At 36.0% G+C, this 17,126-nt stretch overlaps 1 protein-coding gene across 15 annotated transcripts in view; it reads right to left on the bottom strand.

Annotated features, from left to right (window-relative positions):
- Positions 1–17,126, bottom strand: part of HERC1 (HECT and RLD domain containing E3 ubiquitin protein ligase family member 1) — a 214,636-nt gene that overhangs the window by 98,759 nt on the left and 98,751 nt on the right. For 13 of the 15 annotated variants that reach the window (XM_079914124.1, XM_079914122.1, XM_079914121.1 and 10 more), the window contains 5 exons: positions 15,344–15,515; positions 12,490–12,802; positions 11,922–12,042; positions 6,568–6,619; positions 3,880–4,008 (listed from right to left, as the gene is read on the bottom strand). In XM_079914124.1, the coding sequence (XP_079770250.1) occupies positions 3,880–4,008; positions 6,568–6,619; positions 11,922–12,042; positions 12,490–12,802; positions 15,344–15,515 (787 nt within the window). The remainder of the gene's footprint in view (positions 1–3,879; positions 4,009–6,567; positions 6,620–11,921; positions 12,043–12,489; positions 12,803–15,343; positions 15,516–17,126) is intronic. The other 2 variants (XM_079914116.1, XM_079914117.1) reach the window with 1 other exon arrangement.

The following is a 17,126-nucleotide window of genomic DNA, read 5'->3' as shown; positions in this document are numbered from 1 at the left end:
AATGATATCTACATAAAATTACCAAGTGGTGTTAACAATAGTGGCTAAATATAATACCATTAGTTTTGCCAGTGGGCATTTTCTAGGCTAAAATCTTTACATTAGACAGCAAAAATGTTAATATGTTTGATCACAAGAACTGTCCAAGGTATGTGCCAATAATGGCTTTAAATAAATATATAAATGTCTAATTCTTACACGTTTTGTATTTTTTGATTTAATTGATCTCAGGTACATGAGTTAGATTAATCATACTCCTTGGCTCATGATATACTCTCATCACTGGTCCATGCATGGCCTGCTTTTGTATTTATATTTACTTATAATAAATGTGAACACAAGAACTAGAGAACTGGCAGAATACTATCTATCTGTTCTTCCCCCCCAACGCATCTCTCCCCTGTGTCCTCCAACCTAAGGATTTCATTATCACTCCTTTGCTTTTATTGTTGTTAAATATTGTTTTATCTTATATGTATTCCCAAGACAAATAATGTTTAGTGTTAGTTGTTTGTGACTTTATAAAAAAGTATCATTTTATGTAGTCTTTTTGGACATTACTTTGCATTCAGTATAATATTGCTAATACTCATTCACATGATTCCATGTAACCATGGTTCATTTGTTTGAGTGCTGTATAATATCTCATTCTGTGAATATACCAAATTTTTCTATTAGGAATGAATCTTGAGGTACCTAATAAAATATGCATTACAAAGATTATATTTGTTACATACTAGATGGAAAAGATTTGGGAAGAGGACTACTTAAACACTAATGCCCAAAGAGAAAATGAACTAATACAATATTGACTGTATAACTTATTTTTGAATTATTACACTGATGTCAGGAAAACCCCAGGACTTCAAAATGAGACACAGAAATCCACAATAGGCAGTTAATATTATAAAGTAGCTATGAAATAATTTATATGCATTCTACTAAAATAATTTAGAATGGCTAAGAATATATGGTTTATCTGCCTTCTATATTTTAGCAAGAATTCTTAAGATTAAAAAATGTTGGATTTTCAGTTCTACTGAACATAAAAAATAACCAATCTGAAAATTTCCCCAAACTGTATAGCTGAATATTTTCCCATGTAAAACAGAAAAGGTAAAAATCCAAAGAAAAATGTCATGGATGCATAATGTATTAAATTAAAATGATATTTAAAGAATAAAGGAGGGGCTAATGTGGAAAAAAAGAAAAAAAAAAGAAAGAATCATTTTCCACTTCCTTAAGCATCCCAAATGCAGACTCTGGATTTAACCTTAACTTACAAATGATATTTTTTGGTCTCTTAGCATTGAGCTTGTTGGTTCAATAATAAAATTTCAGAATAAAAATTTCTTCCATCTTCCAATACTTATAAATTACTTTTCAAAATGAAAATACAATGTGCAGAGAGTTAATGCTAGAACCACAGAAGTAAAAGTGACCTTAAAGATTACCTAGTCCCATTTCCTCACTTGAGGAAACAGGGGCTCAAAGAAAATGATCTTTTCTAAATTAATAACACTAATCCCTTAAGTTTATGGGAGGTGGTCTTACATATTCCTGTTCTTAATCAACGCACAAATCACTGATCCATGGGAATTTCAACTGCCTGCCTACGCAAAGGCTCAATATGTGAAGAAACTGCAAGTAGCGAATTGCCTTAATATACTCCAAAATATTCTATGGAATAGGTGGTCAATCCCCAAATTAAATCCTCTCTGCAATTTAAAGCAGGGGTCAGCAAACTTTACCTATAAAGAGCCAGACAGTAAATAATTTCAGGTTTTGTGGGTCATTCACTATTCATTTAACTACTCAACTCTGCTGTTGTAGTGTGAAAGCAGCCATAGGTAATACATGAGTGTGGCTGGGTTCCAACAAAACTTTACTTTCAAACAAAGGTGGTAATCCAGATTTGGCCCTCTAGTCAGTTTGTTGACCCCTAATTTAAAACATGTAATTTATGGGCTTCCCTGGTGGCGCAGTGGTTGAGAGTCCGCCTGCCGATGCAGGGGACACGGGTTCGTGCCCCGGTCCGGGAAGATCCCACATGCCGCGGAGCGGCTGGGCCCGTGAGCCACGGCCGCTAAGCCTGCGTGTCTGGAGCCTGTGCTCTGCAACGGGAGAGGCCACAACAGTGAGAGGCCCGCGTACCACAAAATAAATAAATAAATAAATAAGTAAAACATGTAATTTATTAAGTATATAAGCCAAACAAAACTTTGTATGAATAAAATATAAGGAAGAATAAGACACTATCTGAAAGCAATAGGATAAATAAATAAATTAAATAATTATAACCAAAATGTTTAGGTTGATATCAAAAATACTTTGAAACACAAAATCTCACAATATGGAAATGAGAGATGAAAAACCTCTAATTCTTAAAAAAAATTATAACAACCTAATAACTGATTTGTTCTGTTGTTTTATCTGAATATAGGAAATATTGTGTCTGAAAAGCATATCAAAAGCCTCTACAGAGTAATTGTGACTGAGCCCAATTCTTACTTAATATTAATTCAGAGTCTCCTACTATAAAAAGAAAATATAAAGTCCAACAAGAAATTTGAGATTGTTTACTTGTCCTTACAACTTTGGTTCTTAAATGGAATTTTCAAAATGAACATGGCAGAGCTGCAATACATACTTTATAAACCATAAAATATGTAGGCAAGCTAAAAGGGGAAAAAAATTAAACATGCCATCATGTACTTGCTTGAAGCTCTTCTTTTTTCTGGGGCTCAACTGGCCAAAAAGGAGTAAATACACTACCACAACAAGAATCAGAAGACAAAAGGAGAAATTTGATACAGGAGACAACATTCACATTTGTTCTTCTTTATATAATCTAATTCGAAATGCACAGATAAAACAGCATTTCACCCATACAAGTTATACCATGAAACACACATGTTGATAAATGTTTCCAATATTATTTAGCAATAAAACCCTAACACTATATTTAAAGACCTGGGGCAGGGTAGTGAAATCAAACCATGATGCTCCTTCTTAAAATTTTGCTTTGGTATCCCCACCATTTTTCACTATATCAGTTTCAGCTTAAATACAAAAACTAAAGTTAAGTATCTGAGCAAACATATTGTCTTTCAGTGAAGAACGAGCTCAGTTCTGCACAACTACAGCAAATCTTTTAAGTATTTATCAAAGTACCCAAATACTAACATGTTTAACAGCTTTTGTCAAGAATTTTGACAGGCTATTATGAGAATTAAATAAGTTAATATGTTTGAAGTGATTAGACCAATACCTGGCATATAGTAAGCAGTTTTTAAGTGTTTAATGAATATAAATTTCATATTACTTCTGAGGTGCTAAGCAGAAATATGTACCACCTGTCATCTCTTTTTAAAGTAACTGATGACATTTTTGGAGTTAGAATTTAGCTCTGATGCCTCTAAAGAGCCGAACAAGTTGGCTGAGCTCAATTTATTTGCTCACTTTGCTCTACTCCTTCCTACCATACTCACTTTCTTGGACCAAGAGCTTGGACCAACTGTGACACATTAACTGGAGTGAGGGGAAAAGAAGCAATCATGGTTCAACAGCATGAATTCCAGTAACCCCAATGTCAAATAGTGAAATTACAGGCACTAGACCCTCTCAAGGAGGAGTCTTTGGAGGCATATTAAGAGCAGCTGAAATGTGTATACAACCATTAATTGTCACTGATACATCCATTTAGTTTCAGTAAACGAGATGTAATTAAACATTGCTATCTCTAATTTCTCTACTAAACTTTTAATAACTCAGGACCACTAGACTAATAAATGATAAAGAAAAGTGAGCGGAAAAAAGTTTACATTTCCTCTTCAAAATATTGGAAAGGGGTAAATAAGCACATAGAAGAATTCTCACTTGGCTGGACATCTGCTTGTCCTTCATAGCTCAAGTCAGAATCAGAACACCTGAATGGCTCCAAAAAGTTCTCAGACTTGGTAGGTTCATCTGACCAACTGAAGATAGGCATGTTATGGCTTATGACATCTGGTCCATATTGACAATAAATAGGGAAAAAATAGGGTGGTTTATTTTAATCATCATTTAAGGGCAAAACAAAACAAAAAATTCCACTGTGGTCAGACGGTAGTCTCTAAATATACATGATTTTAAAAAATTTCTTTTAAAATATAATGTTCCAAATGTATTTTCAATGTTAATTTCTTTTAAAGAAAGAAATTCATTATAATTAAATACATGATATTAAGTATACATTTTCATTGTTTAATCCACAAACACTAGGATTCATGAGATTGAAAACTATTTTTGCTGCTCTTCCTAGAACAGTACTCCTACTTTCTAGTCACCTATTCCTAGGAACAAAGCTATCAGCAAAATTTTTGCCTGAGAACATTAAGATACAATGATTACTAGAACAAACTGGTACCACATTAGGTGATACCATGATAATTTGCATAACTAGTTTGCCTCCCTATTATAACTTCCTAAATGGGTAATTTAAACAAACAAACTTTTCCCATGAGGTCCTGTTTGTTTGCCTTTCTGTTTCCAACAAAATAAAGTTAGATTCCAAGAAGTTAATAGGTCTTGGTACTATGACCTTTTGAAGAAGTTGGTTCACCCATAAACAAATTTGGATTAATGGCTTAATTCAGTTGTATCTACTTAGCTCTAAAACTACAGGAAAACGACACGTACTTATAGGGCAATTGTTTAAAATTGTGAACAGGTAGCAACTCTAGAATAGTTATTTTAAAGTGTCATATTAATTCCTCCTAAGTAATTTACACTTGACTTCTAGGTTATTCTTAATTCAAAGCTAAAAATACCACTTTTTGTTTTATTCCAAAGATTACTTTGTCACATGCTGACACAGTTATCATAGACTGAATCTCAAATTTAAATTTCCATAAGCATGATAAAGATCTTAGAGAAAAGAGTAATTTTAGTCAACAGACTATCACTTATAAACATAATTAGTATAGTAGGAAGCTCTTAAAACGACAGGCTGGATCCCTTATGCTACTCAGTAAGTTTGGAGCCATCTTTTTATTAATATAACATAGAAATTATAGCAACAATCTTTGCCTGAGCTAACCAACATTAGGAAGGGAAAAGCGTTCCAAAAATTTAATTCCTAACTCAAGTGGTTAAGGAAAAGGATACTCTGGCTAATTATGGCACATGAATTGCCAATTTTCAAAGAATTAGAAAATGATAAAATACATATTGCATGTTATACTAAACATCATTTAATTTCTTTGATATCACAAATACCCTATATTTTTTGGAACCTTGATATGTTATAATACTAAAAGACTTTTCAATAAACAAAGCACCAGCTCTAGTCCCTATAATTCCTAATAGTTCCAAAAAAAAAATCATTCTTAGTATTCTAAGTACCAACATTTCTTCTAAGTTATAAATACCAACATTTCTTCTAAGTTATAAACACAAAAATGAAAAAACTGTGGGTGCATTTCTTCCTCTCATTCCTCAACCTTCCCTTACTTCTCACTTTTTTTCCTGTAGAGAACCTAACATCCTGCCAAGGAAGTTATCAAGAGAAGGGTTCAATTCTGAAATATAAAAGACAATATAATGGGAAAAAACAGTTTTCCTACAGGCTTTTAGAAAACTTCCACTAGTGGCAACTTTTAACATTTCAAGTTTTCACAACCACAGAAAAAATGGGTTAATAAAAGTGCCAATTTGGGGGCTCCCCTGGTGGTGCAGTGGTTGAGAGTCCACCTGCCGATGCAGGGGACATGGGTTCGTGCCCTGGTCCGGGAGGATCCCACATGCCGCGGAGTGGCTGGGCCCGTGAGCCATGGCCGCTGGGCCTGAGCGTCCGGAGCCTGTGCTCCGCAACGGGAGAGGCCACAACAGTGAGTGACCCGCGTACCGCAAAAAAAAAAAAAAAAAAGTGCCAATTAATCGAGAATAATACTTGGAGAGTTTTTAGTTACCTTGGATTTGTATTATCTAAAACTGCTGTTCTTTCCATCTATTTGTACATATAAACAAGAGTTAACTATATTATTCATTAAGATACAGCTTTTAACAAATGAGCTTAACTCTTGATGAACTCTAAGATCGCTCCTCATGGGAAAATTTTACTTTTAGAAATCATCTGTTCATCTCTTATATGCTTTGCATCTTGAGAAGCAAAGAGGAAAAAAACTAGAAACTTTCAGTTTGAAAGTGTGTATGTGTGTATGAAAGGTGAATGGGGTAAAGAGTTCTCCCTGTAACACCATTTAAACTATAGCAACTATACCATTGAGCTAAAACATGGCAAATTATGTCCATAACCCCCCACAATGTAAAGCACTGCTTCCAGAGTTCCATGGGACTTTTAAAAAGTCAAAACACAACAAATGAGAAAGAGAACTGATTGTTAACTCCTAGACATTCCCAGATCTTTTTTTAAGGGTGTATATTTTCAAGAAAATGATCTTCCTTTTAACTTTTCTGATAAAATGTTTCTAACTTTTTTGCAATAATGTTTCAATGACAATCAGATCTAAACATATCAGATATAAAAAGAGCTACTTCACCAGATATTTAATATTTAATACTTACCTCTCTTTCTATGAGATGATGCCAAGTCCAAATCAACATTTCGTCTTCCACTCTGTTAAGTTAAAAATAAATAATAAAATTTACTTGTGAAAATTATTTAAGATTAAGATTTAATAGAGTACTAAATGAAATAAAAAGTAATCTGCATAATTATAGCAATGTGCTACTTATTCACCAGTCAAGTCAGGCTAAGAACAAAAAGTCTCTAAAAACCCACTGAAAACAGTTCAGGCACATGACTCTGAGATACTAAAACACAAAGTCAATATGCACATTAAGTAACAGTGTAAAGTAGCAGAACTTTTTCTTTGTTGTCACCTTTTTCTTCTTTGAAATCTTTGTCTTTTATCTTTCTAACACAGTATGATCTCTTATTAATACCCTCTAGACGCCTAAAGCCCCTGTAGCAAAGTCCCATTTTCCAAAATCACTACTTGTTCTATCCTCACTTTCCATTCTTTTCAAAACTATTAGCCTTGGCTAGGTGTATAGAAGAAGAGAATCTGATGAACCCACACTAACAGGAGAATAACACAGTCCTAAGCTTTCTGGTAGTATTTTAAAAGACTTCAAAATGTTTTTAAAACCTCTTAAAATAAAGAAATCTCAAATGGTTAAACTGCAGTCAGCTTAATAAAACAGTGAAGGCTTTCAGGAAGAAAGGAAGTATATTTGTGTGTGTGTGTGTGTGTGTGTGTGTGTGTGTGTGTGTGTGTGTGTGTGTGTGTGTGTGTGGTGGGGAGGCACTGGCGACAACTATCTACTCTATGTACAGATAGCCATGTACAAACCCATGACTTAGATTTATGCACAGATTTGACATTATGGTCTCAGCAATTTCAATTGCACTTTATCACACAATAAAAAAGTTGGTGGCAAAGAAGAAAGGCTGCAGAAGTGACTGTTACAGACCCATTTAGGAAATGTCATTTAGAAAATTTTTTCCTGGTAATACATATAGACATATGTACCCACATTGTGGATAAATACATTTTGTTTTACATATACACACACACACCCCAGAAATAAGTATGTTCCCAGGCCATTTGATGCTGGAGAAAACACCAAACAGTTGTCACAACAGTTCCTGAAGACAATGCCATCTCATGCAATATAACATTTTTATTACACAGTACCTTTGCCATGAGGGCTCATGGAAGAAATTTATCTCAGGTCTCAGAACCAGAAATATCTGAGTTTTTCTTGAAAACCTGGTTTTCATCTTTTACACACTGTGAATCATGCAACAAGTGTTTTTCCTATCTGCTGGCCGATCTCTGGCAGAACATCACAGGATATGTGTAGAGGTGTACAAATCTTACTCAGGGCTTTATTTTCCTCTTTAGCCCTAATTCATTCTCTTATACTTTTATAAATAGTATTTATTTTTGTATGCTAAATCAAATCCTTTGTGAAAGAGGGCGGTAGGGAAATGAGGGAGGTAGATTAGGAGAGCGTAGTAAGAAATGCTGGTAAGTATGACATGTGTCAATCAAACAGTTAACTGTGTAACTGTTGACTTAGGTTTCTGTGGTCACTAAGACAGAGTAGATAATATATCACATAATACGCTTTACGAAAGAAGGTTAAAACTCAGATTTAGCATCAAGCTGGTTAACTTCAGTTATTTTAAGAAAGCATTTCATTCACTGACAATTCAGGATAAACAAGTACTACCAGATATCAAAGACATCAATGATAATCCTAAATAACCTCAGGCAGAAGGGTAACATATTTCAGCTGGAAAATCCCACACTGCCCCCACGGCTTGCTCCTCTTCGTCTACAGGAGGCTCAGCCTGAAGGCTCAGCCCAAGTCTCCTCACCCACAACAGAATCTGCTCTCTCTAGTTCTTGACTTTTCCACCTTTTATGACACAATCTTTCTAAACATTCCATAAGAAAAGTTGATTAAGAGTCCATCTTTCCCAAAAATGTGTTTCTTAATCTTTTTAAAATTCTGTAGAACCTAGACGTGGCAATTTATCTAGGTTCAACCCACCTCCATTTATCTGTCTTCCCATTATGTTTTGAAAACATAACTTTCAACATGTTTTAAATTGTATTACTAAACTTGTTGTTCACAACGACCCCGCTGAGGCAAGTATAACAGGTAGTGGTATTCCCCATTTCAAAGATAAAAATGCTGGAGCTCAGAAAGGTTAAGTGTCTTGCCCCAGGTCAAAATCAATAGAGTCTATTGTGACTAAGTCAGATTTCATTGTTCGCTTCCAAAAAGTACGCCACTTTAACTACATTTATCCTCATCTTTTAACTTTCATTTCAGTTGAAATGAATTATCAATCATTTACAATATGCAAAGCACAATGTAGGAGACACGAGGGACATTAAAAAAACTCTAGACCTTCTAAGAGGTCTACTGGAAAGAAATACTAATAATACATAAGTAAGTCCAACATGAGACAAACCATTAGTGGTTTATTATAGATACTAACAAACTGCCATGTAAATAACAGACAGAGTCACTGTGAGTAATCTTAGGAAAGTTTTCTGGAAGAGATGACATTTTAACCAGGCCTTAAGAGAGAGGCAGGACTTCATCAACAAAACCCAGGAGAAGGACATTTAAGGCAAACGATGCTTGAGCAGAGGCTCAAAAGGTATGTTTGGAGTCTGGCAGATGGACTACTATGCTATGGCAAAAATGCAGATTACCGCAGGGGAGAACTGGCTTCAAAAGCAGGCAAGCAACATTTTCCAGAATCTTTGATTTCTGGGTAGGCAGTGCAGAGTCACTGAGTTTTTTTTTAATAGGAAGGTAGCATGACCAGCAGGTGTTCTGTTGTTGTTCTTGTTGTGTTTGTGTGTATGTCTGTGGTTTTTTTTTTTAATTAATTTATTTGTTTTTATTTTTGGCTGTGTTGGGTCTTCGTTGCTGCGCGCAGGCTTTCACTAGTTGCAGCGAGCAGGGACTACTCTTCATTGCGGTGCGCAGGCTTCTCACTGCGGTGGCTTCTCTTGTTGCACAGCATAGGCTCTAGGCTCACCGGCTTCAGTAGTTATGACACACGGGCTCAGTAGTTGTGGCTCACGGGCTTAGTTGCTCCGTGGCATGTGGGATCTTCCTGGACCAGGGCTCAAACCCGTGTCCCCTGCATTGGCAGGCGGATTCTTAACCAGTGCACCACCAGGGAAGTCCGTTGTGTACGTTTTTAAGAGCTCTACCTCTGGGAGCAGTATCAAAGGAGAGGAACTGGAAAAAGTAGGGAGATCAGTTTGAAAACTACCAGTTCAGGCAAAAGTAACAAGGGCCTATATTGAAGAGTGGAAAGAACAAATAGGCACAGAAATTTTACCAAAATAGATTAGACAGACATTCATTCGTTAAAAAAATATTTAATGACTGCCTACTGTGTGCCAGGCACTATAGGTACTTGGGATACAGCAGTGAATAAAACAGCAAAAACTTCTATCCTCAGGGAGCTTATATTCTAGTGTAGACTAAGAGAAACTGATAAATATAGCAAATAATGTTAGGTGCCAGGGGTGAGGGGGACAGAGCAAGGCAAAGCAGACAGAGAGTGAATATCTGGAAAGGAGAGCAAACTGGAATTTCAAATAGAGTGGTCAGGGTAGGTGTCACTGAAAAAGTAACATCAGAACGAAGACTTGAAGCAAGGGGATTTGCCTACAGACAACAGTATTCCAGTCAGAAGAAACAGCCATGTAAAGGCCCTATGGGGAAGTTGTGTGGTATGTTCATGGAAAAGCCAAGAGGTGTCAGTGTGGCAGAAGGAGAGTCATCAAGAAAGAGAGTAGCAGCAGAGGAGATCAGAGAGGAGTGAGGCCAGGATATGTAGAGTCTTATAGGCCCCTGCAGGGACCTAGGCTTCTACTCTGAGAAATAGTAAAGTCATTGGAGGTTTTGAGGAGAGAAGTGACATGATCTGTTATAAAACTGTCACAGGGCTAGGAGACTAGATAATGAGACTGACCAACTTGGAAACATAAATGGACAGAGAGGAATCTCAGTAGACGGCAAGACTGGGAACGTGAACTGGGAGCACAGAAATAATAACGGGAATGAAGAATAAACGGAGGAAGAACAAACAAAAACATACAATGAAACTTGCTTGAAGACACTGTTCAACTTTCCTCAGAGGAGGAATCTTTCACGCTTAGAAGTTTCTTTTAAACAATAGCTTCATGTTTATGTAGCACTCTATACTTCTCAAAAATATTTTCACATCCAGTTTCTCAATTCATAAGAGAAGAATTTCAGAGCTAAAAATGAATCTCAATCCAAAAAACCCAGAGTTTCCGTTTGAGCTATCATGTGACATGACCAAGGTCTCAAAGCTATTCATCAGTAGGATCGGGTTCAGAAGCCAAGTCTAACAGATTACCACCTACACAACAGGCACTACTATCCTCATATCATACAATGGGACACTAAGGCCCAGAGAAGTCAAGTAGCACATACAGATTCACATATAAGGCAGAGGATCAGCCAAAATGAAAATCCAGCTATCAACTCTAAGTCCAAAACTATTCAAATAGCAGCTATCTATTAGACAGCTTTCATTCTATAATTTATTTTACCCGTCACACTATAGCACATATTACTTTCTACTCCTTATATAAATCAGCATCGCACTTCTTTGATTTTTACCTTAAATGCCTGCAGTTCAGGTCCTGAGGCTTTTTTGATAGAGAACTGAGAGCTACTGAAAGATTTTAAGTAGAGGAGATATAAACAGATTTGTATTTCAGGTATATTATTCTAGTGAAATGTTGAAGATGGGCATAAGACAAGAGATGGGGCAACCAGTTTGGAGAGTTTTGTACCAGGCCAGGCAAAAGAGAAGGAAAGTTTGAGACAGAGCAGTGGCAAGAGGGATGGGCAGGACATAGTACAAAGATATTAAGAGTAAAATTTTCAAGGTTTGACTAATTGGACTGTGGGGAGTGAGGAGGTTGCAGGGACCAGGAATTAAGAAAAAGTAGAGTCAAGGATGAACCCAGGTTTCCAGCCTGGGTAGTTAATAGTAACACTTACTAAGATAGGGAATGTGAGAGAAGAGGTTCAGGAGAAAAATGAGTTTATTTTTGAATAGGTTAAGATTGTGGTCACCTGAGATGTTCAGGTAGAACGTCCATCAAGGAGTCAAATACGTGAATTTGGAGTTTAGGAACAAGTCAGAGCTAAAGAGAGATATCTGAGTCACTAACATAGAGATGATAAATACCTATGCAATATAGTTATCTCATTTCTCTTAAAAGTTCTTTTAAAAAGGTTTTTGTATGTCTAAAACAAACGTATATTACTTACTCTAACCAAAGTCTTACGTTGCTATACAAAATTCCTTCTTTACTAAATCTAGGTATACCTACCAGTGCGTAACCCTCTTCATCTGATTCAGGCTGAGACAAATCAGATTCACTCCTCGATTTGATCAGTCTATAATTTGGACTTGCGTGGATTAGCCGGCTCTCTGCAGTAAGACTTTCACTCCTGTCTCACATGCACAAAGAAAAGTTTTTCGATTTGGGACTGTTAGTGAACATAAAATTGAATGGAACTAGCAGCACAGAGATAAAACACACACACAGTGAGGAGTAATTATGTCTGTCAAAGGAAAACCCTGGCTCTCAGTCAGGTCTAAGCACAAAGTCCTTCTCAATTACATCAGAATAACTTCCATGCCACTAAATTACAGAATTATGCCAATCAACTACTGTTGTTTATATGTGTGAAAAATTGTGCCTCCTCATCTAATCAGAAATTTATACTCCAGGCTGAATTAGTATCACTCTTTACATTAAATTCATCCTTGTCAATTTGTATTTCCTCCTCCATGTCTGTGTTAATTTCAGAATACAATAAGTGAGAATAAACCATTTCAATGCATAAAGAAACAAGGAGAGGAGAGAAATGTTTTAAGTTTCTAGTCAGTCCCACCTGGTCATAAGTCCACCCCCTTCAGAGGCACTTGTGGAAGGCTGCTGCAACTGTCCTTCTTCCCTTCGCTTCTGAAGCTCATCAATCACAGGACTTACTCCTAATATTAACAGGGCACATCGATGGATCACGGAGTTGCAGGCAGCAGTGTACACATCCTGACCCTCAGGAAGGTCTGTGCTGACCCTTCGCTCTTGCTGAGACTGAGGAGGTGGATCATCAGCTCGAGCCCCAGACCCTGCCCCACTGTTCATTCTATCTCGATCTCGGCTACGAGCTACTTCACGGGCTGAGAGGAAACACTGAAAGATTTCTGTAACATGTAACACAAAAACAAGGTCTTAACACATGGGGAGAGAAGAGCAAAGAAAATAACAATAAAAACAGTCAAAAAGTTTGGACCAAAAACTTATTGAAAGAGGGAAAATCATTTTTTAGACATTAAATACTAAGTAACTAAGTTAAATTTTATCAAAAATACACGTATAACATTAAACTTTTTATAAAAATTACAATAGGAAATACTTATGCCTTTACAGAATTTAGATTTGGTTGATTCTATTTCTACTCTTATGAGTTTGATCAGTGGTTTGCAAAGTGTGGTTCTAGAAGAGCAGCATCAACATCATCTGGCACTTGTTAGAAATGAAAAATATTGGGCCCACCCCAGACTTTCTAATCAGAAGCTCTGGGCATGGAGCCAGCAATGTAAGTTTTAACAAGTCCTCCAGCTGATTTTGAAGGTCATTAAAGTTTGAGAATCACTGGGTTAGATAAAAATAGCTGCCTATTTCTGAAATGTTCACAACCTTGGTTTGAAATTGTCAGGTTACAAAAGAAACAGACAAAAGTTAAGTTGCATTAGTTATAATGAAGAGCCCTCTTTCCCCTTCCGAAGTCCATATAATTCCTAATACCTACACTTTGTTGTATTTTAAACATATTACATAAGCGCAACCATTAAAGGTCTTTGCTGAAACAGAATCTGGTTATAATAATATGGCCAAGACAGCCCCTAGAGTCAAATAGTATCACCAGGAATGTCCATCTTATGCCAGCTCTTCCCAATTCACAAGTGTAAAAAGTGGGTTTAACAAGGTTCTGATGCAGTGATAGGTATTTCACAATAGGAAAAGAATGTTTTACTCAAATTTAAGTGAAGATGGTATTTTTAATGGGGAACCCAGGCAAGAAAGTTAGTAAAATACTAGATTTGTCTGTTAATATGGAAGTACAAACTTTAAAAATGCATTTGTATATTTCAAAGTATTATTATGACAATATATTCATTATGCTGTTGAAAGTCCCTTATTTCTAAGAAAATCAAAGCAACGAACTAACAGTCTAGAGCTACAAATCAGTTAAAGTAACTAAGAGAATGGTTACTGGAATTTGAGGCAGACCTGGTTCTAATTCCAGCTGCTACGAACAGTGGCCCTAGGCACATAATTTTGCCTCCTTAAACCTCAGTTTGTCCATCTTTAGAACAGGGTAATACTAGAAATCATCTAAGACGGAGAGGATTATGAGTTAATCTATGTGAAGCATTTGACCCAGTACCCAGCATATAACTGATGCTCAAAAATGGCAGCTAGTTTAAAAATTATTACTCCCTGGGTAACTATTACGCTTTCTTTTAATATAATTGAGGGTTATCTTTTGTTACTGTGCTTTCCCCTTTGGTCTTTGCTTTTAGGAATTTCTAAACTAAGTCTTAAGTTCATCTGTAAATGTTCCCTCAGCCTAGGTTTTAAAATATAATTATTCTCTGGGAATTTCCTGGCGGTCCCGTGGTTAGGACTCAGTGCTCTCACTGCCAGGGCCCAGGTTCAATCAATCCCTGGTTGGGGAGCTAAGATCCTGCAAGCCATGCAGCACAGCAAAAAAAAAAAAAAAAAAAAAAAAAAAAAAAATATATATATATATATACACACACACACACGTTATATATATATATATATTTTAATATATATATAAAATTATTCTCCACCTCCTCATCTCCAATCCCCTCTTCTCCATCTGAACCTTATATTTCTCCTCTTGTTTTAATGGGTTTTGGCCTTGTTTTGAGTCACCTCAAAATCATTTTTAGAAGTATGCACAACACAGATAAATTGATAATAAAGTAAGTGTCAAATTGACTGAAATATATATACAATCAATACCAAATGCATAGATGGCCAAAATGTTTTAGGCTACAAAAGTAAATATACACTTTAACTTGAAACAGCCAGATCACTCAAAAGATAACAAATATTTCAAAGCTTCCATATTTCTCTTTAAACATCTAAATGATTACATTTTAAAACTATCTGTAGCCTTGTAATAAAAAAGTATGAAAAATGTCATTCACCAGCCAATAATATTCTCATGTATATTCTTGCTCTCTACTGAAATCAGCAGTGCAGTCAGTGGGGGAAGTTTATAATTTAAAAAGTTCTACATATGGAAAATAATTGGGCTCTCCTAATAGGCTTAGAAAGGGGCTCTCTTCCTCACCACCCAGAGGCCAGCCAGGTGAAGGGACAACTTGGTACCCTCCAGAGAACATGCTTTGAATGTCCCTATCCAATGACTCATGGGCATCACTTCATAAATGAGACTCAGTGGAACAGGTACTGTTTCCAAAAGCCTGCTTCCAGAGCTTTTCAGCCCAAAACATGCAATCCAACAGCTTCAGGACGGAACTAGCAGTTGTAAGAACTGAAATGTAGCTAATCAGATCATCAGGAGAATATCACACCTCTTTAGAAAAACTGTAAGGAAATGTTTTTGCCTCTCTCTTCTACAGTCAGTTTCCCTACCAAAAGGAATGCCACAGTGTGTATCTGTAAAGCAAGACGGATATACTCACTGCCAGCTGTCATCACTTCGTGTTCCCGTTCTTCCTCCTCATCCCCCGGCTCTGGATGCCCCTCTTCCCTATCTCGCTCAGCCTGTTCTTCCATTTCAGCTTCTTCATCAATGGTCCGGGTAAATGAATGCTCCTGAGGATCAACATCTGCAGAGTCTTGGTTTTCCGAGATCTTAAAGAATGATCAGAGCTACACTGAATATATATATTTTTTAATTTTGAAAAATATCATTAAAACCTTGATTTTTTATCATGGAAAATAATGCTAATAGCAGTAATAACACATGAATTTTACCACAAAAACAAAAGATATACTGGATAAATCTGAAAAGATTAGAAAGAATGTATGTACACAAAATATACAGAAACATCTAACTATGCTCTCTTTCTCAATATTTTGATTAAAATGTCATGCTGTAAATTGACTCATACATATTGCTGTTCTGCTGTAAACTGCTAAGTTAAAATGAGTTGAGTACGACACCAAGCATAAAAGGTAAAGAACATGAAATGTGATTCCATTCAGTCTCCCTCAAGCTGTGTATGTTATTGTTACTCTGTATAAATGTTTAATAATGCTAATTTAAAACAAAACAGCATTTTTAACCTTTTTTTGGTGAAAAACTTTAAGTTCTACTCTCTTAGCAAATCTCGATTATACCAACAGTATTGTTTTTAATTATTTTCTTTACTTTGTTTGTCCCTGAGGAAACCAAAAATTAGCAATCTGGTAAGGACAATGTTAATTTTATGTCCCATGGTGGTTATGCTACGTCGCAGTCATCTAAAGAAAAGAGTCCTTACAACAGTGGTGAAGAGAGTCACAAACATCCCACATATTTCAGTATAAAGCACAAGTGAAATTTTTTAATGATATCCTCAGATGTACAATAAAAGTTATTTTGTGATTCATGATTGGATGGGGATACTGAGCAGTCAGTCAGACTCACAAAATATGTAAGTCATGTATCTCCACAATATTTAAGTTTCAAATTTGAGACTCAACAAAATGGCTAATTAGTATATTTCATGGGCTTTCAAGGTCACTAACAAATAGTTGGATCCACAAATATTAAATCAGTGCATGCTAAAAGAATACTATAACACAAAGGTAGAGATAAAGTTTGGTTTTTAAAATCTAAGATCTAAATAATGGAGTGCAAAGCATCTAACATATGACATTTCAAAGTAAGCACTTTTGAAGGTGAGGTATCAGGCTATACTCATAATTATAGGATCGTGCTATCAGGATTACCAAGCACTTTAGAAATCATCTCATTTTTGTTGCAAGAACTACTTCTGGAACATCCTTAATGAAAGTTTTCAATCTTTACCTCCAGCGGTGGGCAACTCTAATCATTAGAAGGCTTTTTTCCTTACATTCAGCTAACAATGATTCTCCATTCCGTTGTTACCCTTTGGTCCTACCTGTGCCCTCTGGAACAACAGGGAACACATTTATTTCCTCTCCTACATGGAAGTCCTTTAAATATCTTTAAGGCACCTATCATACGACTCCCCTTTGCTTTCATTCTCTAAGCTAAACATTTCTGACACTTTCCAGTTCTTGTATAAGATGATTTTCAGACCTTTAACCAATCTAACTTTGCTAATATCCCTCATAAGTTATGGCACCCCAAATCAAATAGGATAATTCAAACGTGATCTGATGAGCGAAAACAAAGGAATAATATTTCATATGATTTGGACAATTCAATTTGTTGTTATTACCTATATGGCCTAAGAATATATAAACTTCCTTAGCAGCCATATCACACTTGAT

Source organism: Stenella coeruleoalba (assembly GCF_951394435.1).
Source record: "Stenella coeruleoalba genome assembly, chromosome: 2".
Lineage (NCBI taxonomy): Eukaryota > Metazoa > Chordata > Mammalia > Artiodactyla > Delphinidae > Stenella > Stenella coeruleoalba.
This window is presented reverse-complemented; position numbering and strand designations above follow the sequence as displayed.